Source organism: Heloderma suspectum, chromosome 9 (genome assembly GCF_057233095.1).
Source record: "Heloderma suspectum isolate Gila_16-S chromosome 9, 16-S_ref, whole genome shotgun sequence".
NCBI lineage: Eukaryota > Metazoa > Chordata > Lepidosauria > Squamata > Helodermatidae > Heloderma > Heloderma suspectum.
The window spans coordinates 1420889-1437042 of NC_139466.1; the positions used below are offsets into that span (position 1 = coordinate 1420889).

General features: G+C 55.1%; 2 protein-coding genes across 6 annotated transcripts in view; both read right to left on the reverse strand.

Moving 5' to 3' along the window:
* The window catches only part of PHKA1 (phosphorylase kinase regulatory subunit alpha 1), a 36543-nt gene extending 26294 nt beyond the window's left edge, over window positions 1-10249 (reverse strand). For 2 of the 4 annotated variants that reach the window (XM_084813400.1, XM_084813399.1), the window contains exons 1-5: window positions 9900-10248; window positions 3713-3871; window positions 2143-2190; window positions 971-1139; window positions 244-326 (exon numbers count right to left, since the gene is read on the reverse strand). In XM_084813400.1, the coding sequence (XP_084669526.1) occupies window positions 244-326; window positions 971-1139; window positions 2143-2190; window positions 3713-3871; window positions 9900-9977 (537 nt within the window). In that variant the 5' untranslated portion in view covers window positions 9978-10248. Of the gene's footprint in view, window positions 1-243; window positions 327-970; window positions 1140-2142; window positions 2191-3712; window positions 3872-9899 lie in introns of all 4 variants that reach the window. The other 2 variants (XM_084813401.1, XM_084813402.1) reach the window with 2 other exon arrangements.
* An 892-nt stretch (window positions 10250-11141) lies between these two features.
* LOC146338299 (liver-expressed antimicrobial peptide 2-like) lies at window positions 11142-16154 on the reverse strand. Of its 2 annotated transcripts, none has more exons than XM_084813405.1 (3): window positions 15995-16154; window positions 14173-14375; window positions 11142-13894 (listed from the first exon to the last, which is right to left on the reverse strand). In XM_084813405.1, exons 1-3 carry the CDS (start codon window positions 16073-16075, stop codon window positions 13858-13860), a joined length of 321 nt encoding a protein of 106 aa, XP_084669531.1. In that variant the 5' UTR covers window positions 16076-16154; the 3' UTR covers window positions 11142-13857. The 2 variants fall into 2 exon arrangements, with proteins under 2 accessions (XP_084669531.1, XP_084669530.1); XM_084813404.1 differs by having other exon boundaries at window positions 14173-14378.

Below are 16154 nucleotides of genomic sequence, written 5' to 3' on the forward strand. Positions count from 1 at the left end.
GGATGGGGGCGGTTTCACTAGAATTTTGCTTTGGCTGAGAAAGCAAAGCTTAGACTCTCGGCACATCAAGATCTCACACCCAGCTAGATTTTTCCCTTGGCCAGGGAAAACCTGCAGGTGTGTGAATACCAGCAAGCCTGACTGCGGCTGTGAAGGAGCCATCTCTGGCAACTGGCATGCCACTGCCACCTCCCACCGTCTTCCCACTGCACCAACCCAAGCCACACACAGAAGGGAACTCACGGCAGTCTTGTAAGCAGCTTCGATGTAGAAGACAAGGTTCTGGATGAAACTGACTTCGTCCAGGCTGTGGATGATGTGGAGCCCTGAGAGGAAGGGAGTGAAGCGCATAATGCTCAGGCACACGGACAGGGACCCAGCTCCTCTTGCGCACCCTTCCTTTTTTTTTTTTTTTAATACTTTGTATTCTATTTTTTATCTTTATAAATAAAATAAACAGTACCAACAACCTAGTCATTATCTACAGTTTCCATCAATACAGTATTCTTAGGAGGCCACAGCAATAACGAAAAAGAAAAAAAAGAACAGAAGAAGGAAAAGGAAGAAAGCAAGAAAGAAAAAGAAAAAATAATAAAAGGTTACTTAAAAGGATTAAATTTAAACTGCATTACACACAAACTTCAAGTATCATTCTGCTTAAAAGTTATACTATAATATTGCCAATATTACAATTCAGTACAGCATAGATAATCAATCTGACATTTCAATATCATATCTTCAGTCTTATAGCAAGGGAGCAAGCCTACAATTCATTTCCAATAACCATATATTGCCCTTCAATTAACAAATAATAGTAAAGCTTAACAATTTAACCAGCCACGCCCTTCCAAGATGCCGCGGTGGGGAGGCTGCAGCTAAGGCAAGCTCCCGTCCCCACCTGAGGCCTCAGGGGAAGACAGCGCTCTGCTGAGCCACCTTTGATTCCAAGAGCAGGGAGCAGCCGCCTTACCTGAAGCCGTCATCTGGGCCAGCATGAGCAAGTAGAGGGAGGTGGCGTCCAGCTGCAGGTGGCCCCACTGGTCATCCCCCACCACTGTGGCACAGGTGCTGGTGTTGTACTTGGCATGCAGGCAATCCTTGGTGCTCTGGCTGTACTTGAAGGCCTCCACTTTGTCAACCTGGAAGAGCCCGCAGCAACGAGGGAGCGTGGGTGGCAACCTTTGGGGGCCCGTGGGCAGGTTTGGCATTTTGAGAAACTGTCCCAGGCACCACCACTAATGGCTGTGGGAGATAAAATGTTGGGAGGGCCTCCATTTTGGATTGTCACCTTTCTTCCCCCACCCAAGCCATGGTCTGACAGGCCATAGTCTTTCCCCCAGCTCTGTTAATGTCAATGAGCAAGTTCTCTGCCGAGGACCCTGTTGCCCCAAGGCCCTTTCATGGGGGACGGGATTTCCATCCCCCGCACAACCATTCTTCAGCAGGAACTTTGTCCCCAGCTCTACTGAAGCCAATGGTGCGATCTCGCTCCATTGACATTAGCAGATGTAGAGAAATGCTTGGTGATCGCAGCTGCACCAAACAGCCTTGGCGGGCACACTGCCGACCCCTGGTGGAGATGCCCCCGTCCAGGGCTGCCCTCAGTGGGGGTGGGAGGAGAGGGGCACGTTGCACAAGCCAGCATTGTGGCTGTGTGCAGAACCAAGGGCCCCGCTCACGCCGCTAGCTGGCTCAGCCTCCGGCGCAAGGAACGGTGCGTTCTGAGACCTTTGCTCTGGCAGGGTGATCTTTAGGGCCAAAATGGTGACAGAGCATTTGCTGTTGGACACTGCAGGGCTGCAGATTGAGGGAAAGAGGCACTGCCTCAAAGGGGTGTGGCTGAACACAGGCCACCATGGGGCAACACCTCCCACATCACTCCCTGTGAGCACCACTGGAGCAAGAGGGGCTGGGAAAGGCTCTCCTCACCTTAGTTAATGAAGTGACTTTCAGGCCACCTTTGAGGGCAGAAGCCCCTCAGGGCCGCAGGGGAATCCCAGGAGAGAGAGTGTTCCATGCCAGTCCTCTCTCACCGCAGCAGCGGATGGCGAAGCAGGCAGAGCGATCGGGGGAAGCTGACCGACAACGGCCTGTGCTTGGCCAAGCCCGGAGCCCTGGGAAGGGGAATCCCCAGTTCCATACCTGCCTCATCATGCACTGCAGGAGGCCTCGCATCAGCTTCACCACGCTCTGCAGAGAGGAAAGAGCGATGATCCCCTTGCAAACATTCCAGAGGGCAGCAGGACTCCTTGCTCAGCAAAGCCGGCCGGCCAGTGACCTTTCGCAAGGCCCCAGCGTGTAACCAGACCCGGTGCTCACGCTCTCTGTGGCATTTACTTGCTGGGGTGCAACAGCCCAGAGCAGGCAAGCCCCAGCCACCACAGGCAAAAGGGAAAATGCCCAGGTTGCTCAGCATCCTGGCCAGAGAACCAGGGTCTGTGTAGGGTTGCAAAGATGGCAAAAAACCCACACCCCAGCTTCTGTCCTGCACCCTGAACATCAGTTTGACATGCATTATCGCCGGTTAATATGTGCCCATCTCCATGCCATGACCTCCCCCACTAATACTTATTTATTAAATTTATATCCCACCTTTTCACAGCAAATAGTGCTCCATGTGGCTAGCGGCAATACAAGCCAAGCCAATAGTCCTGCATACCAAGCTGCAGTTAAAGCAAAGGAGCTGGCAAAGGGGTGGGCCAGGGGGTTTCTAGCCAGTTGGCAACCTTGGGCCCGTGGGAACCTTGCCTCCAAGCTGCTTGGTCATGGGGGCAAAATGAAGCAAGTGCTGCTCCCAGGGAGAGGATCTGATCACAGCACATATCAAGCAGCCCTGGCCTGCCTAGTGTGGATCCAATTTTACCCACCTGACCCTTGCAAATTAGCCAGAGAGATATGATTACCAGGGTCACATCAGGTCAGCCCCTGATGCAAGGAAGGAAAGAAGAAAACGCTGCAGTCCTAACCAGAGGGGGAAACACCTCTCCTTATTCCAGTGTGCTACAACTAAGGTACCAGGACAGAAAGCCAAGGATTTCATCACAAATCCATCTAGCTCTTTTGCTTTGCTCAACTGTTCCTGGGAAACTATTCAAGAACCAGACACCTCTCAAGGGCTGGTCACACACTCATTTCTTCCCTCCCTCCCCAAACCAGCAGCATGCAGTCACTGAGCACAGACTCATGCAGAGAAAGGGTGAACTAGGAAACAGACAGACATGCAGCTGCAGCAGCTCCTGTGATCAGAGTGGCCAAAAAAAGGGCTTTTGTCCTTTGAACGATGGGCTGTTTAAGTCTTTTTCAGGGAGAACCCAAGAAAACTGAGCATTCTTGGCCAGAGGTAGCTCTGCCAGTTCAAATCTCAAAACAGGCCAGAGGAACATAAGAAGAGCAGTGCTGGATCAGACCACAGGCCCTACTGAGTCCAGCATTCTTTCCACAGAGCGGCCAACCTGGCCATCACTGTATCTTGTGGCAGTGAATTCCATAGTTTAACTAAGAAATGCACAAGGAGACGTTGGAGAAGGGGAATTAATTGCACTTTTACCAACCCCTCAGCCATGAGACTTTTCCCCACAGCTAAATTGTTCTGTACATGCATGCTGCAAAGAGGGATCAAAGCAATATTCCTTCCACTTGCAGAACATCCCGAGCGCTTGCAGAAGGGCAGGACGCATGCAACTCATGCAATCCCTCTGCGGTCTGCCTGTACCTGCTCCAGTTCGTACGCCTTTGCTTTGTCCTCATCGCGGTCTGCATTCTTGCGGTAGGCCAGGCCCAAGCCCCACACTGCCAGGACACTGTAGACGTTATCTCGGACCCAGGCATCTCTGTGGTCGCAGCTGGCTGGAAGCAGCCCTGTCACTGGGTTCTGTGGAGCCCAGAAGAGAGAAAGAGGCATCGCAGCTTTTGGCTCTAGAACACTTCACAGCCAAGCAGGCAAGGTGAGAATTCCAGCTGACCACAGAGTGCCTACATTCCAGTGGTATCCGCAACCAGGGCTGGACCCACTGCAGGGGTTTTCCCACCTAAGGGATATTCCAGGCCCCTTGCCTGAATGTTCAGCTTCCATTAAAAAAAGGATGTTTCTAGCTCATTTACTTACAGAGGAAAAATGTGCAGACAGGATTCTACCCAATTGCTCAGTAAGATGTCAACCTGCTCTTGTATGGACATAAGAAGCTGCTTCGTACCGAGTCAGACCCTTGGTCCAATAAGTTTGCTCTGACTGCTCTGACCTGCTCTGACTGCCAGCAGCTCCCCAGGGATCCCGGCAGAGAAAGGTGTCCCCATCACCTGCTACTTAACTATTTCACTGGAGATGCTGCCGGGGATTGAACCTGGGACCTTCTGCATGCAAAACATCTGTTCTGCCACTGGGCTGTAGCCCTTCTTCCTTCCTCTTGTCCAATGAGTACAAAGGCGCTGGGAATATCTGGCAACTTGTGAAAAAAATACAATTAAATAACTTTCATCATACTTAGGTTTTGGATGTTCTGCTGTAGTTGCATTGCACTGCAGATCCTGCAATGAACAGGGGATTAAGCTAGAAGACCTCCAAGGTCCCTTCCGACGGTATGATTCTATGCATCACCCCATGCCACAGAGTTTCTCACAGTGGGCCTGCCCACAGCAAGGGAAGGGACCGTAGCTGAGTGGGGGAGCCCCCGCTCTGCATGCAGAAGGTCCCAGGTTTGAACCTCAGCATCTCCAAGTAGGGAGGAAGAACGCCTGCCTAAAGCCCTGGAGAACCATTGCTGCCCGTCAGTGTTGAGAATACTGGGCTAGGTAAACTAATGGTCCAACTCTGTATACAGCAGTTTCCGCTGTTCCCAAGTTAAGAGATTAGAGTCTCCTCGGTGCTATGGTACAAATGATGGTGGCTGGGGAAGCTTGGAGGGCCTCGGCCGGTGCCAGAGCAGACCACGGGGGGGGCCAAAGGAAATTAGGGCCACTGACTCCTTTCTGGTGGATGGCCTGGCGCTGGTTGCTGGGAACTTTGCGAAGAATGCTGGCTTAGGTGGGCCTCTTCTCTAATTCAGGAAGGCGCACTCAAGCAAGAGCACAGACTCGAGATCACTGAACACAGACCGTAAGAACAAGAACATGCAAAGAGCCCTGCAGGATCAGACCATGAGTCTAGTTCACACAGTGGCCAACCAGCTGTTGACCAGGAACCCACAAGCAGGACACGAGTGCAACAGTGCCCTCCCGCCCAGGTCCCCAGCAACTGGTGCACATAGGCTCACTTCCTCTGGAGGTAGCGGACCTCATTGGAGGTAGCATGCAGCCACCAGGACTAGTAGCCACTGATAGCCTCCTCCTCCAGGAATTTGTCTAACCCCCTTTTAAAGCCATCCAAATTGGCAGCCATCACTACATCTTATGGTAGCAAATTCCATCGTTCAAAGCTGTGCCTTTATGGTTAAGACAGCCTTCTTAACAGTTGAGGCACACAGCTGTAGCCTGAGACATGTGAGGGCAGCAGGCTGGGGAAGAGATCTGGAGATGAAGAATGCACGCTTGCTCTGTAAGCGAGGCAGGTCCGTGGGCCACAGAGATCCCAGTAACAAGAAGAAAAGGTAGACCAGGCAGGACTGCATCAGCCAGTCCCCGGACAAGGTGAAACAATAGTCTGGCTCCGGAGAAGGCCGCCTCCCAAGTTTGCGTGGAGATCCCCACAGAGGTCTGGAGAGCCGGGAGCGGGAGGAGTAGGTCTGCTGGCTGAGAAACCAGCATCCTTCCCAAGCCTGCAGTCAAAGCTTCAATTCTCTGGCTGCATCCATGGGGCACTCCGCTGGGAGGCACAGCAGCCTTAAGAGCAGCCGTTTTCTATGGGACTTCCCAATGCCCGCAGTGCCGATAATACAGGCCCCCGGGACACTAGGTGCGCCCAACTAGCAGCTGAAAATGCTATGCTAAAATCATGCCAGCAGCACCCTGGCCCCCTCCCATGCCCAGCTGCCAGGGTGCCCCTTCCCGAGCCAGACCCCCCTCCCTCAGCACTGTCACTCTGCAGAGGCCGATCATGACCCTTGCCGATCATGACATTTGGCCAGGAGGAGACACATGCCTCGCTCAGGACTGCCAGCAAGCCAAGCACATTGGTCATGAGGGCTGTACCGGGGCGGGGGGGAAGGGGTTGCTACCCTCCTGGCCGAAAACAGCAGCCTTGGCATTTCCTACAGAACTGCCCTGCCAGCCTCTCCTTTCTCTCGCTCTGGAGGGAGGCAGGGAAGGCCAGGACTCCACTTGGCCCGACTTCACCCCATTCATGAGATCTGGGGCACTGCCTGGCACATCTTCCTCTCAGAAAGGAAGCAAAGACTCCGCAGGCAGCAGGATGAACACACCAAGCCGCTCTTTAGGAGAGAGGCGGACATGGGGCCTTTGCCCAGTTGCACCTTGTGATCTCTCTTGCAGCAGGGCTGGCAGCCTTCTTTTGGGAGGCTGTTATATTCTTAAGAGCATGTGTATGCTGTAGCATTCTATAAAGTGAGAGAAAAGCAAGCTGCCATGTTTATATAAAGAAATCATACACACACTCATTGGTGCTTAATTGACAGGGGTATCAGTGAGAGCAGATGGCAGGACAAGATGGGTAAGGAGCTGCGAGAAATTCCCACAAAATACCTAAGTTGCTTTCTCAACATATTAAACCCTTAAGCAAGCTAATACCAATTTAAAAGTCTAAAACAATGAAGCAGTTAAAACAGTGTCCAACTATAGGGAATTTAATTAGCCCTCAAAAGCTTTGGTGAAAAGTCATGTTTTAAATAGGCACAGAAATAAAACCAACGTCTGTGCCAATCAGGCCTCCAAGGGGAGGGCATTCCACAGCCAGGGTGCCACAGCACAGAATGCTCTCTCTCAAGTCCCACTATAGCGTATGTCTCACTGGTGGACATAGAGGAGGACTCCTCCAACGGATCTCAGTCCTCGGGCAGGCATATATATGGGGAAGTGCTCCCTCAAATATAGCCACTTGGGGCGCAATCCTATCCAGATAAGTGGCCACCTCCGAACTCAGAGCAGGGCAGAAGCACGGAGGGGATCATTCGCTCCGCACTTCTCCTGCCTTGCATTTTTGGCTAGACAGCTGATTGCAGCTGTCTAGCCACGGGAGCAAGGAGTGGGGAAGGACGCCACTATACGACACATGGGACGTGTTGTACAGGCATTTCCATCCTCCCTGTGCCAGAACACTCCCAGCCACACCCCTTTTCAGCCGCTCCACACTCCTCTTGCGAGTGAGGAGGACGGGCTGTTCTGCACTGCCTCCAGGGCAGCACAGAAGCGTGGGGAGGTCGGTTCCTGGATAACACGATATCCTATGGCCGTCTAGCCACTGTCTAGCAGCCACAGGATTGCTCCCCTAGGGACTTAACTGCTTCTCCCAGAAGAAGTACATATGCTCCATATTTGGACTTTTACCCTTATTTGTTTCAACCTTTGTTCTATTAAATGTGTTGTGATGTGGGTGTGAAACTGCTACTTTTTTTCATTTGTAATTAAATCACTGCATTGAGCAGGGGGTTGGACTCGATGGTCTTATAGGCCCCTTGCAACCCTACTATTCTATGATTCATTTTATTTGTATTTTAGAATTTACTTTATGCCTTTAATTATTTTTTTCCAAGTTGCTTTAGGAGGGCTTTGCCCTAAAAGGTGACATGTAAATGCTTCAAATAAATACTTAAATAACATGCCTCCTCTAGGCTTGTAGCCAGAAATGCTGTGGTGAGGGGTCCTAAAAGTAAACTGGGAAGCCCATCGTAGGTCAGCAGCTGCATTTATTTATTATTTATTTATTTATTGCATTTATACCCCGCCTTTCTCCCTCTCGCAAGGAACTCAAGGCGGCTTACATTATCCTCCTCCTCACCGTTGTATCCTCACAACAACAACCCTGTGAGGTAGGTTGGGCTGAGAGTCTGTGACTGGCCCAAAGTCACCCAGTGAGCTTCCATGGCCAAGTGGGGACTAGAACCCGGATCTCCCGGCTCCCAGTCCGTCACTCTCACCACTACACAAGCAATACTTTATGCTAACCATGGGTTGTTGCTTTAGCCATGAGTTGTCCTGCAGACGAGCAAACCAACTGTGGCTTGTTTTCCCTATTTCTGGTTTGTTCCTTTCCTGCTGATTTGGCCAGCCTTCAGAGCAGTCTTATTTCAGGCTGCCCTTACCAGATGCCTCTGTTCAGGGTGGACAGCAGTGCAAACAAGCCAGGGATAAGCCACGATTCTGGATTCATGACAAGCCATGGTTTCAACAAGCCAGACTGTAAGCCAACAACTAACCATGGTTTCTATTTGTGGTTTGTAGCTGGTTAACAAGCCACTGCCAGAAGATCTTGGGGGGTAGATGCAGGCAGGAGGGACATGCGGGGCCTGCCTTTGGCCTGCTTCGAGCATCCCTGAGAACATAAACAGAGCCTGCCATTGCATCCCACCAAAGGCCTACCTAGTCTGACACCTTGTTTCCCTCAGTGGCGAACTAGGTGCGTCCACAAAGCCCATAAGCAGGTCCACGAGGCCTCCTCGGGCCACCCCTCCCACCAGGCAGAGTGAGGTGGCCACTCAGTCAGTGGATCTTGGGAGGAGAGGTGGAGCAACAGCAAGAAGCTGGAGGACAAAGCTGTGTGCCCCACGGCCTGCCCTGGGACCCCTAGGTTCCCCTGCTGCCCAGACGTGACGGAAAATGCTCCTGTCTGCGGTGCGGAAGTCAGATTCCACTCCCAGCCAGCCTCGCCAGCTTCTGTACACAGAATGAGGCGTACATGCCAACTTGTCGCGCTGCCTCGGGCAGCAAAGTATCCTGGGCCAGCCCTGCCTAGGGCAAGCGCCTGTGTTGCCTCTGCCCTGGAGGGGCAGCATCTGTGCTGGCGGCCATCCCGATGCCTTTGGTAGCGAAGAGGGCTTCCTTTGGCCTGTCCCGCGCGCAGCCCTTGTGTCGAGAGGCTTCCTTGGAAGAAAAGGAGGAAGGGAGCTGATGCAGCGGCGTCGGGTGGGCATTCGGGGTCTACCTCCGGCAGCACCGTTCTCTCTGTTCCTTGGTGCGCCTCTCCCCTCCAACCATGCCCTGGTACAGGCCTGGTTTCTCCTTTGGACAGTGGGGCTTTCTTTGGTGGCCCCCCCTCACCCCACCCACCATGCTGGAAAGGCCACACGGGCCTGGGTAAGAACACACCACTATCTTTGTTGTTGTGTGCAGAGAAAAAGAAAGAGGGAGCCCTGAAGCATCTAAGAGACTGTGCCAGCGTTGTGCAAAATCGGGAGTAAACGCCTAGCTGAGGGGAGCTCCCTTCGCGAGGTCGGTTGCACACAAGCCTCGGCTCTCCCAAGCTGGCGGCCCAGGCGCGGGGCTTGCAAGGCAGGGAACGAAGGCCTCAGTGCCAACTTCACAAGGGGCCAAATGCCAGGTTACGGGGGGAAAACCCCAGATGGTGCGGCGCGGCTCCCGAATCCTTTCAGGGGACGGGGCGCTTTCGAAGGGTGAAAACAGCTTGCAGAGCGAGGGCGGCTCGCTTTGCGTCGGAAAAAGCACGTCAGGACGCTCTAGCACGCGTCTGCCTTGGGACGCCGCCTGGTCCCATTCCCAGGGTTCAGCCCGGGCGGCGAGGCACGAGGTCGGCTGGGGCAGAAACGCCCCGGCGTGCAGCTGAGCGGGCGGGGCCGGCCGGCCTGCCGACCCGGGCTCGTCCCGTCCCCTCCCCGCCCGGCGACCGACGGCGCGCTCCGGCTGCTCGGGGGGCGCGCCGGGAGCCCGAGCCAGCCCCGCGGGAGCCGCGCCGGGGCCGCTTCCCGGGGCGCCGACAGCTGCCGCAGCCGGGCCCCGCCCCGCCCGCAGCGCGGCCCTCGGGGAGGCCTCGGCTGCGCCCGCGCCGCCCCGCGCACCTGGTGCCGGAGGATGGTCTGCTGCGCCAGCCGCGCGTAGCCGTCCAGCCGCACGCCGGAGTTGCTCCTGCTCCGCATCGCTCCCGCGGCGGCAGCTCCGGATCCCGCGGCGGCGGCGGCGGCGGCGGCGGCGGCCCAGTCCCCGCCCAGCTCCCGCCCAGCTGCGGCCCCGCCGCGGCTCCTGCCGGGGGAGGCGGAGGCGGAGGCGGAGGCGGGGCCGGCCGGCCGGGGGCGCCCTCGAGCGCCCCGCCGCCCACTCGCCTGCCCCTGTCGGCGGGGCGGGGCGGGGCGGGGCGGGGCGCCGGCGGAGAAGCGGCGATGGTCCGCCCGGGGCGGGGCGGGGCGGGGCGCGCGTTGCATTCCCCTCCCCCGCGGGCGGGGCCCCGGCAGCGGCGGCGCTCCTCCGCGCAGGGGCGCTTCCGCGCGGCGAGGAGCGCGGGCGGGCGGGTGGCCTGCCGGGGCCCGCGGGAGGCGGCTTCGGAGGGCCGCCTCGCGGGCTGCTCCCTCAGCCGCCGCGAGGCAGCGGAGAAGCGCCCCCGCCGGCGAGAGCGGGGAGCGGGCGCCGCTGCAAGGCCGAGGCAGGCCTGGGGCGGGTTGCGGGCGCCGCCTCTCCCGCGAAGGGGCTCCGGCGTGGGCCCAGAAGGAGCGCGGCTCCCGGGCACGGCGGGGCTTCTCCTCCCTTCCCTCGCGCCCGTGTCGTGATGGTGGCGATGACGACGACGACGATTAATTACAGTATGATGATAATTAATTACAAGCCGGGGAAGCTTCAGTACACAGGTACATTTTCAGGAGGCTGTTGGCCACGTCCGGTTTTCTTCTTCCTGAAGTACATGGGGAGAGTGTTCCAGAGGGCAGGCGCCCCTTCTGGGAAGGCCTTCTTTTGAGATTTCAGATCGGTCCCTTGAGACGTTTTCTCAGTATAAGATATGTAGGACGTAATCCCCGCTGATCTCTCGTTATACTGATGGAATGCGATTCACCCAACTCGCCCTTAACATAGGGCCACAGCTGTGGCCCTATAATATTTAGATACTGGTTTTTATTGTTGTATGCCGTATGGATGCGCGGAGCTGGATGCGTGCGCGCGCAAATGGTGACCCTGACTAGTCTTCGGCAGGCACGGTTTGCCCCCTTTTCATTGCGTTAAGGATTGTTGTTCATTATTCAGGGAGCTGTTTCTGTAAGTAGACCCCCCCATATACTAAATACACAGACACTGCTTTTTTATCTTTATATTTTAAAATAAACGTGTAACCCCTTTTGCATTTTCCTGGTGTACTAACGCATAGGAGCACACAATAAAAATGAGTTAAACTAGCAGCATCTAAAAATCAGAATAAAAACTCGATTGTGTTTGGAAATCTGAAAAAATGACATTCTTGCTGATATTAAAGGCTTTCTGGGGGTGAAAAAGAGCAAGAGCCAGTACACTTCATTGGAATTAGGGTGCGCTGTAATATCAGGCATGCCTCTAAAACCGAATATTGTTGTGTAGGGAAATAATCACCAGTGGCCATTAGAGACCTGTGTTTCAACTTGGTATTTAATAACTAAAATGCTGAGATGAAGCACCCATGATTATACTGCTGTCAGCATTCATCCTAAATGCTCGCACTGACTCATTTTATGCAATTGATACGGTGAAGCACTGGGCAGTTCAAAATTGTTCAGCTTGACTAGCAGCAGCCTACAGCAAGAAGCAAAAACCTCATTCCCTGATAGAACAAAAGAAGCCTTTTTGTGGTTTAGCCACTGCTCACACCCCAATCTAGGAATTACACATTATGGCTACAGGAAAAATACTTGTTAAATCAACATGCTAAAGTCCTCAGGACATTCTTTAGTTGGCCATGTTTGCCCTGGTCGGTACAAGGACAGCTGCTTAACATGGGAGTAAGAGAGAGAGTAACCTCGTTGGAAGAGGCAACCTCCTCCTGGCAAAACCAACTCCCAATTTACCATACTTTGGGTCGCCTAGTGCATGTAGCCACTAGACAGCAGTGCATGCACCTGGGGATCCCATGTGAGGGAGCATGTGGGAGCAAACTCCGCTGTAGTGGGAGTGAAGATGTAAGTGGCACCTCCAGAGATGCCTGTGAACTGAGGACACGGTAACTGGAGGTTGGTGCTCACACTGGGCGCCTGCAGTGCAATGCTACGCGGGGTTTGCTCTCCTCAGAGGGAAGCCCTCTGCGTTCAGGGGACGTGCCCCTGCTGGAAGTTGTGCCTGGCACAGGTGTCACTAGTGCAGGAGAGACATCAAATGCCCATGCCCCAGCTGGCAGAGGTTTCACCTAACATTAAAGAACAATTTAAGCCCCAGCCAGTTTAAAGTCTCAGGCTACAAGGGAGTTTTGAAATCAAGTGCACATTTGGGGCTCAAGTTATTTCATACGTTTTAAATACTTTATCATTTAGGCTTTCATGTAGGGCTTCTGCTGTTCTGTCTTGGTGCCCCTGTTGTGCCCTCCCCAGCAGTCCCTGCACATTGCTGGCTACAGGCCTTTCCATGGCCAGCACTTCCTGCAAAGACTGCAGATGCCACTCCATCCAGGCATAGGGGAGCAGCTGGACACGGGGTGCACGTGCGTGTGGGTGTGGGGTTCATCTTCTGTGTTTGTGGAACTGAATTAGTTCTTCTCTAAGCCAGCAGGAGAGAGAGTGGAAGGGGGAAAGGGTGAGTTAAACTATGGGCTTCACTTCCACAAGACCAGTGATGGCCACCAGTTTGAATGGCTTTAAAGGGGGATTGGACAAATTCATGGAGGAGGCTTTAAGTGGCTACTAGTCCTTGTATTGGCTATATGCTCCCTCCAGCATCAGGAGCAGTATGCCTATGTACACCAGTTGCTGGGGAACATGGACAGGAGGGTGCTGCTGCACTTGTGTCCTGCTTGGGGATTTCCTCCAGGTAGCTGGTTGGCCACTGTGGGAACAGGGTGCTGGAGCAGATGGACCTTGGTCTGATTGGGCTTCAGGGCTCTTCAGATGGTCTTCTGTGAGCAAGAGCTAGGCGGCGGCAGCTGGCAGGTGCTCCAGACACGCTGCAGCGGGTGATGGGTGCTTGCTTTCTCCCCCTGCTCCGAGTTGCTGTTGGGGGAGTCATCTCTCCAGGGCACTGGCCTAGATGGGCCCGTGCCAACTAGTCCTGGGAATCAGCACTATTTGCTTTACAGGGAACCAGTGTGGGACTCTGACCGGCCACAGGGCAGATTCAGCTTGTGGGAAATAACCCATGCATTGCTGGGCCGCTAAGGAGCTCTTTCCCCTGGGGCTCACATCTCTTTTCACAAGCTGCCCTCCTGGGGGTCACCTTCCTTTGCCACAAGACCCTCAGAGGCATTTTTCCACTAGCAGCCCAAGTCACAGCCTGGGCCCCTGGTGCATCTGACACCCAGCCGAGAGTGGGAGAACCGAGCCCTGGTCCGCCCGCAGTGATTTGGTCCTGCCCGTATGTCAAGAAGAGCCCAGAAGCAGCAGCTGCCCAGCTCAGGGGCGTAAGGAGCCCTTTTTCCACCATCCAAGCCTGGCACTCAGCTAGAGTCACCCCCTGGAGCAGCAGCAGCAGCCTGGCCAAAATCACCAGGTCAGGCTTGCCCCCTGACCCCCTCCAGACCCCTGGTGGGGCCTGAAGCAATGCCAGAGTGGAGCATCTGGGCATGGTGAAGAGACCAAGACAAGGGGTTGTGTGCGTGTGCACACGCACTGGGTGTCAGCAGCAGGGTTCTCTGGCGGCAGAAAGCACAAAGGGACCTAGGCACTGGCTCCCTTCCATCTCATCAGGGCTGGCAGTGTCCCTCAGTGCCTGGTGGGGAGAGGTGCCCAGTGCAATACATGTGAAGTCCCTGCAGCAGTGACAGAGGCATGTGCATAGCAAGACAGCGGAAGGCCTCAGGAGAGGAGAAAAAGCACAGAACGAAGGAAAGCCCCGCACGATCCCATTTGGTTTGACTCTTCATGATCTGACGTGGGGGTCTGCGCAGTGCCCATTCCTGGAAGGGAGAGAGACAGACAGCAGGGGCATGAGGGCGGACGCAGCCAGCCAGCCAGGCTGCCTTCCCCCCTCCCAGACAGACCTTCTACCCAAAGTCCGGTCAGGTTTGCCCCTTGACCCCCTGCAGTGCAGGGAAAGCGACTGTGGTTGTGCCAGCCCCCTCCCCAGGCCCTCTCTGCATTGCTCAGCGACCCCTCGGTGTTTGGGCACGAGAGAGAGGGAGAGAAGGCCTGGCCCCCTTCCCCCGCTTCTTTCAGTGGTGCCAGCTGTACTGACCTGCACGCCTGGGTGCTGCACTCCAGCCCTCGCAAGCAATGGGCTCCCAGGGGTTTGCTGCCCACCGTCCGCCAGAATGGAGTCGATGACCGCCTTCCTCTGCTCAGGAGCTGCAGCCACCTGGCAGAAATCCCCTCTGGCACAGCTGGGCTGTGGCGCTCCTGCCTGGCTAAGGCAAGGCCTCCAGCCTGGAATGCCGATGCCTGCTGGGAGGGAGGGGATGTGACAAAAGGGTCTCTGAGTTCTGGCAGCAGGCGTGAGCCTAGGTGTGCCAGGGTAGAGAAAGCCACACTACTTCATCCAGTCAGAGGCACTTTATTGTTCAATACATTCCAGAGCAGCTCTGATACTGTCCAATCCGAGGGCTGAGCCCTGGTGATCTGCCTGGCAGAGATCTGTACACCAGAAACATTGGAAGCTGCCCGAGTCAAACTCCCCCTTGGTCCATCTAGCCAGTATTGTCGCCACTGACTGGCAGCAGTGGCTCTCTGAGGTTTCAGGCAGTAGTTTTTCCTGCCCTACCTGGAGATACTGCCAGGGATCAAAGCAGGGGCCTTCTGCATGCAAAGCGGGGGCTCTGCTGCTGAGCGACAGAGAGTAACTGGTGTACAGATTTTCTCTGGCTTAGTGGTGGAGGCCATGGGCAATCAGCTGCCCTGACATCTCTGCCATCTGGGGGAAGGAGCCCCAACCAGGGAGGGTAGGCGGCATCCTGCTTTTGTGCCTTCATTCCCTGCTCCATAAAGAGAACCTTGGCCATTGGACAGTATGAAATGTAGTAAATAAAATGAACAACTAAGCAGGAGTGGGGAATGCGTGTCCTCCAAAGGTTCTTGGACTCCAGTTCCCATCATCCTTGACGATTGGCCATGCTGGCTAGGGCTGATGGGAGTTGGAGACAAACACATTGGAATGGCCGCACGTTCCCCACCCCTGCCAAAAGCCCACCCACGAGCATGCATCAGGCACTGCGCATGGGGCACAGTGCTGAGCACCAAGGCAGCTGCTCCAAGATGGATCTGGGCCTAGTTCAGGGAACCAGTGACTGGTATTGCAAAATGCCCGGCTATGAGTACCACTGGGCCTTGTGAGATGGGAACCAGTGGTGCAGCTAGCTAGTTTTTAGAACCTGGGCATAATGGTCTTATGTGAGGGTGGGGGCTTTAGATGGCCATGTGTAGCACACAACTAACATTTCTCTCCACTCCCAATTCTGTGCCTTACAACTGCTTCTAGAGTCTTGATATAGAATCACAGAATCATAGAATAGTAGGGTTGGAAGGGGCCTACAAGGCCATCGAGTCCAACCCCCTGCTCAATGTAGGAATCCAAGTCAGAGCATCCCTGACAAAATATGTTACACTGAAAAACACACAACTCTTTGCCAGGCCTGATCAATCTAATCTGTCTGTATGTCTATCTACGATACCCTGAGCATGTGGAGTTTTGCATTTTGAAGTCACGTAAAGCACAGCACCATCAAGGGTGCAGGAATGAAATGGGCTTCCTGCTGCTGCTCTGACACTAAATGCCTTCACCTGGCAGTCCCCAGGATGCCCACGCCAGCCCAGGTGCAGAGGCTGGCCTGTCTGCCACTGCCCCCATCACCTGCCCCTCTCTAGGTGGTCATTTGGGCCCCTGGACTTTGGTCCTGAGGTCCAGCCCCGGCAGCACCACTGTGGGCACCCCAGACTGCAGCCTGGCTGGCTCCAATTGCCAAAGGATGAAGCCAGCCCTGCGGCCTCCCTGGCTCCTTCTCCAGTGGGACGTTGGGCTTGCCCTGGGAGCCCCACGGGGCCACGTTCTGACAAGCCGGACTCACCTGCTGAGAACAGAGCAGCAGCAGCAGCAGCCCCCCCAGCCCCAGGGCTGCCCAGGTACCAGCGGAGAGCCCACGAGCCATGCCTCCTCCCTGCCTGCGGCGTGTCCTGCTCCCCCTGCGTCGGAGGCCTGCTGGCCACCTGGAGCCGGAGCCGGTGATC

Coding starts and splice junctions, on each gene's coding strand:
- LOC146338299 (XM_084813404.1), bottom strand. CDS start 16,075: ATGGCTCGTGGGCTCTCCGCTGGTACCTGGGCAGCCCTGGGGCTGGGG. Junction 14,379..15,994: donor TGCTGCTCTGTTCTCAGCAG/GTGAGTCCGGCT, acceptor CCTCCCTCCCAG/CAGGCATCGGCATTCCAGGC. Junction 13,895..14,172: donor TGCAGCACCCAGGCGTGCAG/GTCAGTACAGCT, acceptor TCTCCCTTCCAG/GAATGGGCACTGCGCAGACC.